This window comes from Macaca fascicularis, chromosome 7, assembly GCF_037993035.2.
Source record: "Macaca fascicularis isolate 582-1 chromosome 7, T2T-MFA8v1.1".
NCBI classification, from domain to species: domain Eukaryota; kingdom Metazoa; phylum Chordata; class Mammalia; order Primates; family Cercopithecidae; genus Macaca; species Macaca fascicularis.
The window spans coordinates 45,547,316-45,560,617 of NC_088381.1; the positions used below are offsets into that span (position 1 = coordinate 45,547,316).

The 13,302-nt window shown below is 48.3% G+C and overlaps 1 protein-coding gene across 1 annotated transcript in view; it reads right to left on the bottom strand.

Annotated features, from left to right (window-relative positions):
- Positions 1 to 733: 733 nt before the first annotated feature.
- ANP32A (acidic nuclear phosphoprotein 32 family member A) overlaps positions 734 to 13,302 on the bottom strand; it is a 40,515-nt gene continuing 27,946 nt past the window's right edge. Inside the window, exons 2-7 of the mRNA XM_005559910.5 lie at positions 9,600 to 9,749; positions 9,240 to 9,362; positions 6,234 to 6,432; positions 4,782 to 4,879; positions 2,233 to 2,296; positions 734 to 1,965 (exon numbers count right to left, since the gene is read on the bottom strand). Of these exons, the coding sequence (XP_005559967.1) occupies positions 1,904 to 1,965; positions 2,233 to 2,296; positions 4,782 to 4,879; positions 6,234 to 6,432; positions 9,240 to 9,362; positions 9,600 to 9,749 (696 nt within the window). The 3' untranslated portion in view covers positions 734 to 1,903. The remainder of the gene's footprint in view (positions 1,966 to 2,232; positions 2,297 to 4,781; positions 4,880 to 6,233; positions 6,433 to 9,239; positions 9,363 to 9,599; positions 9,750 to 13,302) is intronic.

The following is a 13,302-nucleotide window of genomic DNA, read 5'->3' on the forward strand; positions in this document are numbered from 1 at the left end:
AACATGTATAAACAACCACAGTAAATTGGCTTAACTCTTCTGGAAAACATGGAACCTTGTACATGAGCCTCATAAATGTTTTCAGCTTTTGGTCCAATGACTGTACTACTTCTAAGAGTTTGTACTAAGAAATCCACAAAAAGTATGAATAAGTAGTAATATAACAATATCCACTCTAGGGGTAAGTTGGACATAACGAAAACATCTAACCATTTGGTTAGAATTAAGTAAATCAGAATATAGTTGATGGACTACTATGTAGCCATTTAAGATACATGCTTTTGAAAATTAAAGGTACAAGGAAATGATTCTAATACTGTTAAGTAAAGTAACAAAATAAAACACCATATGTAAACCTCTGGGTTTGTGAAATAATTTGTTTTATAAACATTCCTGAGTTTTCAACCATACATTCTTTTTACAATACGACAAACAAAACAATGAAAGATATTCAAAACAAGGTTCCAAGGTTAGCCCAACTTGATTTTTGGGTACTTGTTTTTTTAGTAACTCTGTAACTTTTTTAAAGGAAGCTTTTAATGAAGATACACCACTGAGTCTTGCTTTAAGACCAAAAATATCCAAACTTAGTATCACATTATATATATATCTCAGAAAAGCTATTCTGTCAGGTAACAAAAATGAAGCTTCCCCCTCACCTAGCAGTTCATCTGGAATGCATCTTGACAAGATCAATGGCCTGTTGGACTCAAAGAAGCCATCCCCAAAAAAATTGTATAAAAAGATTTATTGAAATTTATCAATGACAAACAGACATAAAACTCAAAGTTTGGCTCTTCTGAGGGGCAGGAGAAAAACTGGTGCAGATGTTCTTTTATACAGATGAAACATGGGTTCAGAAATTACACGTCACTTCTAAAGCAACCAGAAGAGGGACACGAAAGCAAACCTGTACATTCACTAGGAATTTGCAGTCATTTCAGATTTCCACTAGGTAAGAAAATACAATTTTGCGTTAGTTTTTCCGTGCTCGGGTGTATGAAAAAAAAACCCAGCCGACATGCAGCAACGTCTCCAGCGCTTAGGACTGTAAAAATGTTCTAAGCACAGAAGTACATGTGGAAGAATTCTCTCATCATTTTTGTAAAACAAAGCGTTCTAATATTTTACAGAACAAGATAGGACAGTATTTTTTTTTTTCTTTTAAAGAAGTTGAAGTTTGAGGGTGTGTTTCTTCTCTTTTAATTTTAATTACCAAATCCATTTTCCTTGTAACTCACAAGCCTGCCGTTTTCAGCTCTCTGGCTCATAAGCTCTCAAGAGTAACATCAGAGTCCTCTTTGTAGAGCGAAGCCCACCACCATCTGTGAAGGGGGAAAAGGGATGAGAGATGGGGAATGTCCCCAGACCAGTGCCAAAATACGCCTTTAGGTTGCTATTTACAAACCAGGGCGTTGGATGCCTCTAGCAGGCCCGAGAAAAGCAGGTATCACATGAACCAAAGCAAAAAAACATGGCTGGTGCTCAGCCCCTCCTGGGCATTGAGAAACCAAACTGAGACCAGCCACAGCCTTCCACCCAACCCAAGAGACTTGGGAAATACCAGGAAACGTAAGAGAACTCCAAACCATCCTCTTTGAGAGTCAGGAACAAATGCTCACTTAGTGTGTACTTAGCTATCGCATTTACAGGGACAAAAACCGGACACAAAGAAAAAGTAGGGGGAAAAAATAAAGAGTGGCAGTAAAAATAGTATTTTATTCCACCCCCACCCGCCCTCCCTCCCCCCGCAACCCCCAGTACACTTTTCCCCTCTCGTTCCCACAGCAACGTTACAATCAGAAAAAAATAAGTTTCAGGGGGCAGGATTGGAGGAGGGGGAGGGGATATGGGTAAAAACAGTCAAATCACAATAGGAATTTTTCAAAATAGGTTATTCCACTTAGTCATCATCTTCTCCCTCATCTTCAGGTTCTCGTTTTCGCTTCTGACCCCTTTCTTCTTCTGGAAGAGCAAGAAAGTGGCATTTAGATTAGTTATGAATCCCACCTCTTTAACTCAACCCACCCAATGAGAAGCCACGGGGCCCACGACTACCAAGCTGTGCCATCCTTGGAAACCAAGGCAAGACATCTGCACAGCTGGAGGGGGAACCTGAGGCCTCTGACAGGAGTGTCCTGCCCACTGCCAGGGGACTCAGAGCCTCAGCGATCTAAGGCCAAAGTAAAAGGGCCAGGCTGCTACCAGTTGAGAGTAAAAAGGCTGCCATACCACCAAGCTCTTCTTCATCTTCCTCGTCATCTACCTCTCCATCATTATAACCTTCTTCATCCTCCTAGGAGAAAAGACAGGCACCAGAACATTAGAAACGCCCCGCCTTGAGACACGCTGAGGAAGCCACACAGAGCACAAAAAGGCCGGGGTCACCCCCAGCCTCTCAGAGCCCCCACCAAGACTTGCCATCTCGGGAGGAATGTAAAGCAAAGGTTCTTAATTTATTTTGGATCAAGGACCCATTGGGGAATCTGCAGAAAGCTTTGAACTCCTTCTCCAGAAAATGTCCGCATCATTTATAATATTTGCAAGCAGTTTCAGGGGGTGATGGATTCCAGCACCCAGGTTAAGAACTCCCATCTGAAGTCCCTGTAAGGCAGGCAGCTTTCCTGTCTGCGCGTTCTCTGAGGAGAGCAAGTTCCCGAGCAGACTCCCTGCTGTGCAAAGTAGGCCATCCTTTCTTGCATCTGTCCTCAATCTAGTTTTGGCTTCAAGGGAAGACCCCAGTTTCAGCAAATCCAGATTCTGTGGGCAAGTCCAATGTCACCCGATCCAGTCCCTTCCCTAGCTTGCAAACGTGGACCACCTGGAAGGGATGGGGAAGATAAATTCAAGACCCCCCTGAGGACATCATTGCCAACCAGCTTGAGGTTCAGCAAGGTATACGACTTTCCTTCTCAACACAGGACCGTGGCTTTCCTCTGCTCCTGAAAGTATATGCAAGCTGAACCTCTGCTTGTTAAACCCAGTTCCTGAAGTTTAAAAGAACTTGGTGACAGACTTCTTTTTTGTCAAGGGAAATATTCTTTTAAAATGTCACCAAAGAGTTCCCTCATAAGTCTGTTTGCTAAGGTTCTGGGTTTTTCTGCATGTATAAGCTCTCCTTTACTGAAAGTTGGAAATATGCAGATGGTCAGTGAGATTATTAAAAAAAAAAAAACAAAACAAAAAAAACCCCACAATCCTCCCCGCCCTGCACCGCCGCCAAACCCCACATGCAGCACTTCTGTGACAGGAAGGGGAAGACGAAACAGCTATTAGCCAATACAACTTACTGCCCTGTTGTAGGGAAACCTGTTTTACTAAGACTTTATTTTTAAAATACAATATTCTTTAGAGATGAGCCTAAGAGTCTAGACCTAGGGAGAAGACAAAGTCAGCAGCACAACTAAACAGAAACCAAGCTCATCTCGCCAGCTTTTTTTTTTGGACTGAGTCTCGTTCTATTGCCCAGGCTGGAGTGCAGTGGTGCCATCTTGGCTCACTGCAACCTCTGCCTCCCAGGTTCAAGTGATTCTCGTGCCCCAGCCTCCTGCGTAGCTGGAATTGCAGGTGTCCGTCAACATGCCTGGCTAATTTTTATATTTTTAGTAGAGAAGGAGTCTCGCCATGTTGCCTAGACTGGCCTCGAACTCCTGACCTCAAGCGATCTGCTCACCTCGGCCTCCCAAAGTGTTAGGATTATAGGCATAAGCCACCGCGCCTGGCCTCCGCTTTTCTATTGTCATTGGCCTGTGTCTCTCAAGCCTGGGCCGGCTGGCTGAAACTGGAAGACACTATCTGAGTGAGTCCGTGTGGCAAGCGGATGTGTCTGCATCCTCCATTGAGGGAGACAGGAAACTGCGGGGGGAGTTGGGAGGGGACACAGGTACCTTGTCCATGCTATTGTCACTTTAAAACTCTCTAGGTCTAACTTCTGCAATTAGCAAGAGTTGATTTAGAATTCTGAGCAAGTTATAGAAAATGACTCTGCTACAGAGAGACTCAGAACACACAAACACAAAACCCAACACAGTGCCAGGAACCTGGAGGAGGGTGTGAACGCCTACAATAAGCAGTCAGACACTTACCCCTTGTCAGACATTGTCCTTAAGCATTTTACTTACACTTCACTTTATCCTCTTAACAACCCTGTGAGAAAGCTATCATGATCCCTGTTTTACAGATGAAGAAATAGGCTCAGAAAGGTCAGGTAAATTGTCCGGGGACACACAGCTAGTAAGTGGTAGATCTAGGACTCACCCCCTCACAGATCTTGTTAAAAAACTGGGAACCAGCCAATCTGTTTAGGAAAATGGCCAACTCCTGACGCTCTATTTCCATAGTGTCACTCTCTGATTTGGGATCCAGCAGTGTTATCCTGCTACCTATCAGTTCAAGGCAGTCTTTGGTTTTCCCCAGCACAGTTTAAGTGCTCAATGAATATCTTAATTAGCATATGAAAGCAAAAAGCAGAAAATGGGGTCATGCATTCTGTACTTCTTCACACAGAAACAATGGCCAGGCTTACCCCAGCAGGTTCAGTCCCTGCCTCTAAAATCCTCTTCCCCTCTTCTAATCCAGCCTCCCCAGAGCTTGCTGCAAGTCTTGTCTCCCCAGAAACAGTCCAGTGAAAGGCTCTGAAATGGACTCACTTCACTACCCACGGGGGAGCGACTTTCCTAACCAGGGCTCCAGGGTTGCCAAGACTGATCACAGAGGCAGTCAGTGGGACTGCCTCAAAGGGGCAGACGGTGGCCCTGCCCAGCCCAGCCCAGCCTCCTTACCTCCTCCTCTCCACTCACGTCCTCCTCTTCACCTTCCTCCTCCTCATCCTCGTCCTCCTCGTCTTCCACTACCTGAGCATCTTCATCATACTCCTCCTCTGTGCAATGGAAATGGGGAATGGAAACAGAACTAGTGGTGAGCTGGCTCCGCCCCCACATAGCACAGGCCCCTGTAGCGTCTTCAGTGTGGGGCTCACGACCCTGCCACACCCACCTAAGCCCAAAGATTGAACACACTAACTCTCATGAAAACAATGCCGACATAATTAAACACATCCTGAAGTTGTGCCAAAGATAAGCCCCCCCTCACAAGTGTTATGAATGTGAAAGACCCCTTCTGGAGGTCTCTCACACTGAGACCACCAGGAAATTGTCAGAGCGGAACAATAAGTTCCAGGGCCCGGGAGAGCGGCAAGGTCAATCCAAACTCCTCACATTAAAGGTGAGAGATCCGAGGCACAGAGAGAACTGACTTGTTCAAGGTCACACATTGAGTCACTGGTTGAGCTGGGCCTAGGGGACCTGGTACTGGGACTGCCAGTTTTGGCTCCTTTCTGCCATATCACAAGATCCCCACCAAGGCAAACACGGTCTCTGAGTATCTTGCAAAACACTCCCAATTGAACAAGGAAAACCAAAATCCTGTATCTGAATCAATCAGGCAAGTGTCTCCATTCTCAACTTTATCTGGCCACGAAGACCCATGGGAAAGCTGCACTGTGCTGGTGGCAAGGGAGAAGGGGATGTAACAGGACGAAGAACCCCATTCTTTTCCCTCTTTCCTTCCTGTAGGCCGCGACTGCACACCACACTGCCAGGGAACCCTACAGGCGGCCTGCAGCCCTCAACTTCCCAGCACTTGTGGCTCCTGAGCACCTGAGCCAGTGCCCCTAAGTGTGGGGCTGTGGGCTGCAACTACCAGGGGGCCCCACAACCCCTCTAGCTCTGGACCTCCTCTCCACTACTGAATACCTAGACAGGAAAGGGGGGTCTACACCCTCTTCTCTCTCTATCCCCTCCCTCCCTCCCTGAGAGAGTGTCTAAGTGCGGGTCACACTATAGGATGACAGTAGAATACCACTCCCTGAAGGGCTTTGGAAAGGGACAAAAATTGAAGTGGGGATTCAGCTGGATGATTTTAAAGGAGTTATTACGCAGTTGGAGAATCTCAGGATATTTCCATGAGCATGGGACTCATACTTTGTTCTTTTAGGGAAGACAACCAATGAGACAGGTTAGGGACTATGGAAAATAAAGCAGACAGCCCCACTCCCCTCCCTAGCTTTGGAAGGAGGTAGCTGCCAGCTAGCCAGCCAGCCAGCCAGCCAGCCAGCCTTCAGTAGCTGGGTGGGGGCCTCCCAACACCCAGCCCACCCACCTCTGCAAAGCCAAGGAGGAGCCCCAAGGCCTCAGCTGGGCCCCTGCAGCCCTGGGCCACCCCCTGTCACCCACCATCCTCATCCTCCTCCTCGTCATCCAGGCCCTCCACGTAGCCCTCAGCATCCGAGTCAGGGGCCTCCTTGTCGTCTCGGTCGTAGCCGTCGAGATATGTGAGCTGCGGGAGGAGCTTGAACACATTTTCTCGGTAGTCGTTCAGGTTGGTTACCTCGCAATTGAAAAGGTCTAAGCTCTTGAGGTTTTCTAACTTTTTCTGCAAGTGGAAAAATGAAACCAACAGTAAGTGATTTGTGGGAGGAAGGCGGGGGAACAGCCCTAGCAAAAAGGCAAGGATGCCATGAGATACAGTGGACAGACCACGACTTCCAGGTGATAAGGAAGCTTGGATTTGGCTCTGCTTAGCCACAGTGTTTGCCCAGACTTATCACCTGCAATTTGTGGGCCTCAGTGTCTCCATCTGGAAAATACGGGGTTGGACTGGAGGATCTTTGAAGCCTTATCTAATGTTAACACTTTTATTTTGCAATTATAGCTTCTCTTAACAGTGATTGACTTGAAATTAGCCTGGGGCTTTCTTGGTGCATGAGCCAAGAGGTTTGCTGCCTTTCCCTGAGACTAAGGAACGAGAGGGAAACCAAAAGCAACTTGAACTAACAAACTAACTCCTTCTGTATCTGATAATGATGATGATGAGGGCAGTTAACATAGCACTTCATGTACTGAGTCACTTTATCTCACAACCCCTGTAAGGTAGAAATAATTATTAGTTCATTTCACCTATGTGGAAATGGAGAGTACAGGATTTGGTAATTCATCAGGCAGCCCAACTTCAGACCTGTGCTCTTACTCTTTGAAATACTACCTCTCAGAAAAGGATAAGAGAAAAAGCGATGGAGGATTCCAATTCTGTCTGTAGTATCTGACATCATGTGCTCTGTCAAAGCTTCACACCAGACGGGTTCTAGCCAATGTTATCCCTATTTGATGGTAGAGGAAACTGAGGCCCAGGAAGTGAAGGGTCATACTGCTTGAAAGTAACTGATTTGCATTTTGACTTCCCACCTCACCCACCTTCGAGGCACCAGGTACAAAAAAATCCCATCCCAGGCTGAGTCCCCATTCCAAAGGGGGCCAGGTCTAACAAGGGAGTAAAACACTGCTCCTTGGAGTCAATGTCGGGAGCTAGGTTGCTCTCTCTCTACGACCTTGCAGTTGAGACCTGGGTCATTCTCAGCAGAAGCCAAGGGCAAGGAGGAAGTCTTGACAGTGGACTGTGTAGGCAAGCCCAGCACCCCCTACCAAAAGCAGCTTCCTGCCCCAGGGAGGTAAGGTAACACACACTGACAAGCAGGGGCAGGGAAAGCACTGAGACACGGGTGATCTGGGCAGGGGGCAGTGGAAAGCGTGAACATGGGCGTGCCTGAGTGCCTGATCCCTAATGGTGACCGAATCACAGTGTTTTACAAGGATTTTATATACTCAATCCCCATACCTCGCCCATACACAGAACTTCAAAGACGTTTTCCTTTTGTAATAACATAAAATCAAGACTTCCAGACAGATCAGAATAGTTTGGCTTTCTCCTGGAAGACCAGTGGAAGGCCTGAAAAGAAGTTCTGTGGGAAGTACATTCTACTAATTGGCCCCAATGCCATTGATGGACAGGTAAAGAGCTTGGAAAAGAAATGCCAGTGTCCTGTTCTGCCACATTGGCCACCAGCAAGTCCCATGAGCATCCATGGAGAGCAAGGAGTGCCTTTTGGGACAGAAACCCTGAAAACTCCAACCCAATCTGAGGGATACCCCACCTCCCCTATAAACCCAGAACGGAAATTTGGCAAACGTGGCCAATTGTCCTCCTGGTCTTTCCCCCAATTCTAAGATGCCTGAGGTGCTGCTGCTGCCCCCCATTTTTTTTTTTGGAGATGGAGTCTCGCTCTGTCACCCAGGCTGGAGTGCAATGATGCGATCTCAGCTCACAGCAACCTCCGCCTCCCAGGTTCAAGCAATTCTCCTGCCTCAGCCTCCGGAGTGGCTGGGACTACAGGCACCTGCCACCACACCCGGCTAATTTTTGTATTTTTAGTAGAGATAGGGTTGTCACCATGTTGGAAAGGCTGGTCTCAAACTCCTAACCTCAGGTGATCCACCTGCCTCGCCCTCCCAAAGTGCTGGGATTAAAGGTGTGAGCTACCACGCCTGGCCTTATGAGGTGACTCCTATATGTATATTCACAACAGGTGTATTTACTTCATGTGGTAGTATTTCCTATTCCAAAAGAGTTGTTTTCAGTGACACATCTTACAGTTGATTTCCTTAAAAATCAAAGGAATACAGCAAATCAGATCCTGGTAATAAAGAAAGCATTGTTCTGAACATGACCTGCCCCTTTCTGGCTGGTAAATCGGTGAAGCTTAGGGGATGTCCATCTCTACAAGGATGAGCAGAGGAGCCAGAAACGCTGCCCAGGCCCCTGAGAGCCTGTTCACTATTGCACCAAGGACTGGTGACCAGGGGTCAGTCTTCTCCACACCACATTGAGGAAGGCCTGCCTGCATGAGGCTCTCACACCACACGGCTCTCAGTCATTCCAGGGTTCTATGTCAGGACTGACTCATCTCCCACAGTTCAGGGGCCAGCGACCCAAGGAGAAAACTGGAGTCCACCTCCAGGGACAGTTTAATTCTTGGATTGCTCCTCCCTTCCCAAAAAGGGGCAACAAGCCACGCCCAGAACCTGAAGACATTACAGCTCAGGTTTCCAAAGCTGAGCAGAAACTATGAGTGGAAAAGCAGGAGCAGAAATTGAGACTAGGGTTCTACCCTACCCATACAAAAGCTGCCCATTCTGTCTGTGTGACCTTGGTCAAGGTATTTAACTTCTCTGGGCCTCAGTTTCTCTATGGACTCAGCAGAAACAACAGCTCAATTCTATCTCATAGCACATCATGAGAGTCAAAGAAATTAAGTGGGAAAAGGATAAATGCAAAAATAGTATTCGCTGATGCCAATTCCTCCCACCTCCTACCCCTGCAGGGAGGGGAGGGTCCGAATGACTTACCAGTGGCTCTATTGTGCTGAGGTCTTTAATTTTGTTGCCACTTAAATTTAGATGCGTGAGGTTCGGACACTTTTCTGCCAATACTTCCAGGCCCCCTGAGACTCTGTTATCGCTTAGTTCAAGCTAAACAAGGCAGGGAGAGAAAAATCAGAAAAGGCTTTTAAAATGAAGGCTCCTGGCTCAGAGCTGCCTGGCTTTCCCCAGACGGGCAAGAAGGGAAAGCAGTCTCAGGGAATTGTCTGGCATGTTAGTGCAAGCACCTGGTTTTCCCTTCAATTACGCTTCCTAAACACAGGTAATAACCCTTCCCCTCCCCACCCCCGCCTCCCAGCACACACAGACTCCAAACACTCTATTTACCTTCTTAAGTTTGTTTAACTTTGGTAAGTTTGCGATTGAGGTGAGGCCTACGTTGATTGTACTTAAGAATTCCAGTTCTTCAAACTCATCTGTGAGGCCTTCGAGTTTGCCTTCATTCGACCGACTGTTGTCCAGGACAAGTTCTTTCACCTGAAAGAAGGCCCAGCTGTGTGAGTGGGGGTGAGGAATGGGGCTGAAGCAGGGGAAGGGTGTTAGAGGACTCCTTAGGGGACAGGGAGACAGAGGCAGGAAGCGGTCCGTCATTCCGTCACTTCTTCTAGCTTTCCGGATCACTGTGCTGCCAACGACCACAGGATGGAGTTGCCCACCCTGACTTTTCTGCCTTTTCAACATTGGGGTGAGAAGAAGTCTGTGGTGAGCTAAGCTGCAGAACCAGGGGGCCACTCCAGACAGGGGCCTTGGTTGGACTGCAGAAGACAAACCCAGTAAGCCCTGCTGCCTTTGCAAGGTTGATGGTCTCATTCCAACCCTGTTCTCCCATTATCCCAAAACGCACACACATCAGCCACAGCGTTGTTAGGGACTTCTGGGCTTGGCCCGCCACCCCAATCCCCCCACATGCCCATTTGCTTTCACCCACTCCTGCCATCACAGCAGAGCCTGCCCCTGTAGCTGGCATTCACACAGCAGTACCCATGTGGCCTGTCCTGAGGCAGGGGCAGCAGACCAGGGGCTCCTCCAACTCTCCGACCTCTAGCCCAGCACTGTCCAATAGAACTTCCTTCAAGGATGGCAACAGTCTGTACTGTCCAAGACAGGGGCCACTAGCCACGTGTGGCCATGGAGCACTTGCAGTGTAGCCAGTGAGACTAAGGAATGGAGCTTTTAATTCTATTTAATTTCAATTAATTTAAGTATAAACAGACACAAGTAACTATTATATTGGATAGCACAGCTCTAGACTTTGCTCTTCATGGTCCAGCATAGACGTGGAAGGAGAGTGGAAACCCACAAACCTAGGATGGGCCCATAATGAAATGCTGAGGTCTGTCTCAAAGGCTGTCTTTGGAGGCACTTCTGTGGCTGTCTTTTTCCCCACTCAGCTCCCTTACCCACAATTTGGGTCCTAAATCCTTTATTTCTAATGAGGTAGAAAGAACGAATAAAAGGCCACCCTCTCACGGGGCTGTTAAGAGGTAGACTTAGCTGAAGGTGAAACTGCAGGTTCTAATGAAGGTAAGAAGACAGGCCGAGAAGAGTAACCAGGTCGCAGGCACGAAATGACCCTTGGAGTAAGCGAGGGAGACCCGGCGTGTGGTAGCTGGCCCAGAGTTCTCCATCCTGCCCCAGAGCAGCCAGCTTCTGGGAAACCTGGCCTCTCTGGACTGGAAGACACCTTAAAGGTGATCCCTGCGTGCACCTGATATCTGAAAGAGTCCCTTCAGCCCAAGACGCAGCAGCCCAAGCTCCCAGTAGGTGCCAGGAAACACTTACCAATGTCAACTGGATTTGTTGCCTCCCTCCCTGGAACTTCCATCCACAGGCCCTGATTTCTCACCAATGGGTCACATGGTACAAGCCTGTCCTTCTCAACAGCAGTACGGCATTGTTCAAAGGGTTGCTCCTGCCCCTCAGGGCCTTTTCTTCTCTTGGATAAGCAGCCAGGCTTTCTAACCTGTCCCTGTCCAGGGCCGCTCCTGCTCCTTTGAGCAGGCCAACATGCCTACCTTCTTCCTTCTGGGCCCAGAGTGACCAGGTACCCCTGTTACTCAGGCATCTCTGGACCAAACAGAGATATGGGTGGAAAGGAGATGGAAACAGAGTCCACGTGAGGCCTGCTATGCCCCTCCTCAGCCCCCTCTTGCCAGTGGGCAGAGCAGGGGAGCACTGGGGTACATCTGGATCTCAGAGTCCTGCAGGGCCCTGCAGCTGCCCTGCCTTCATTCTTCACTGGTGGGTGGAGGCATGCCGCTCCGCCAGGGACAGCAGCAATTTGTGGCTTTCATCTAGCACAGCCCACAGAGCGGGAGAGCCAGGGAGCGCAGCCCTCTCCTGGAGCTAAGGCGTTCTCAGCCTAGGAAATGGTCACCAAGGCCCACCTTCCTGTTTGGGTCTGGGAGGGGGAGGTTCAGTCCTTTCCCACCCCCTCAGTCCCTGAGATCCAGATGTCCAGGTCAAGCCACCTTCTCAAGGTCATGGCAAGAGTGCCTGGGAATAAATCCTCTAAGGCCTTCTGCCCTAGGACAGGAAAGCAGTATAGAGCCAGGAAGTCAGGCCTTAGGGGACCAGTGCAGATGGAGGGAGAGTAACTGTATTGGGGGAGGGGAGACATCTCCTTTGTTTGCAGTAAACACTGGAGTCACATGGCCCACAGTCTTCTTTAGTAATTGGTTTTCTTGGAAGGCCTGGGAATTCTTGAAGCTCCACCAAAGCAAGGCAAATATGAGAAGAGATTCCAGTCTACCCTCAAAGACTGCAGACATGCGGTTTTTCTAGACAGGTCAATGGCTTCTCCTCTTACTGCTGTTTGCCAAGGAGAGGAGGGCCTCAGAGTGCGGTGCTGGGGAGCCCAGGGAATTCATCTAGGAAGTTGGCCTCCTTCCTGGAGAGGAACAGTGCTGCCTGTCACCCCTGCCCAGGAATGCTACAGATAGACATAGGTTTCGGAGTCCTGACGAGGCCAGTCCCCGGCTCCTACCACCACACCAAAACTGGTGGCTGCTCCTCTCGAGGACAATATGCAAGCAACCACTATCAATGCTTTTATTAAAAATAATCATCGTACCTTTCTCGAACACTCGCTAGGCACACTCTAGGTGCTTCATACACAGTCTCGTTTAATCTCCATAACCATTCCTTGGGGTGTGTTCTCTCTGTTTTAAAGGCATATCCGAACTGCTTATCCTAAAATCCCAAAAGAAGGTCACAGGAGGGTGGGTGTCTACTGCACTCAGGTGGCTGGTGTTAGCCACAAGATGCGGAGGGGCCCCTGGTTGCTTCTTGGGACAGGAAGCTCAGGCGCAAGCTCTCTCCAGACCCCTAAGTCAATTCTACAAGTTCTTGACTGTGTTGGGGCTCAGAACACAATACCCCCAATGTAAGGGGCTTTGGCGTGCTGGGTACTTTGAACTAAAGAAGACTGGAAGGCCACAGAAGCAAGCTCTGTGAATTTATCTCACCCTCTCTCCCCAGAAGTCATAGAATCCAGAACTTCTCTTCCTCAAGGCAGGCCACAGAAACTAGAATTCCTGTCTCCCAAAGCAAAACTGAGAAAGGCTACTGTCTCCTCTCCCTTCTCCCTTGAAGACCCTCATTCCAGAGAGGTCCTGCCCCATATCCAGGAGGAAGGAATGCTACACTGGAGGCCACAAATTATCTGAACAGACAGGCCTTTCTGGGTTCCCTCTCAGCCTACACCCCTTTGTCCAGTCACATTTCTTCATGGCTGTCTTTTCTTCATCAAACCTAAGTATAAAAATAGGCAGTTTCCCTGGGTCTTTGGGTCATCTTCTCTGAAGGTTCTCATGTCACAACTTTAATTAAATAAATTTGTTATGCTTTTCTTTTGTTAGCCTTTCTTTTGTTAAGTGTTGGCCATGACTCTTATGATGGGTGAGGAAAGGGAATACACCTTTCCGCCCCTACGGCTGTAACTGTTCCTTTTCAGCTCCTCTTCTAACTGTTCTACCAACCAGGTGGGCACCACCCCCAGAGGTCTCTGCTCTGGTTACACATCCTTAGC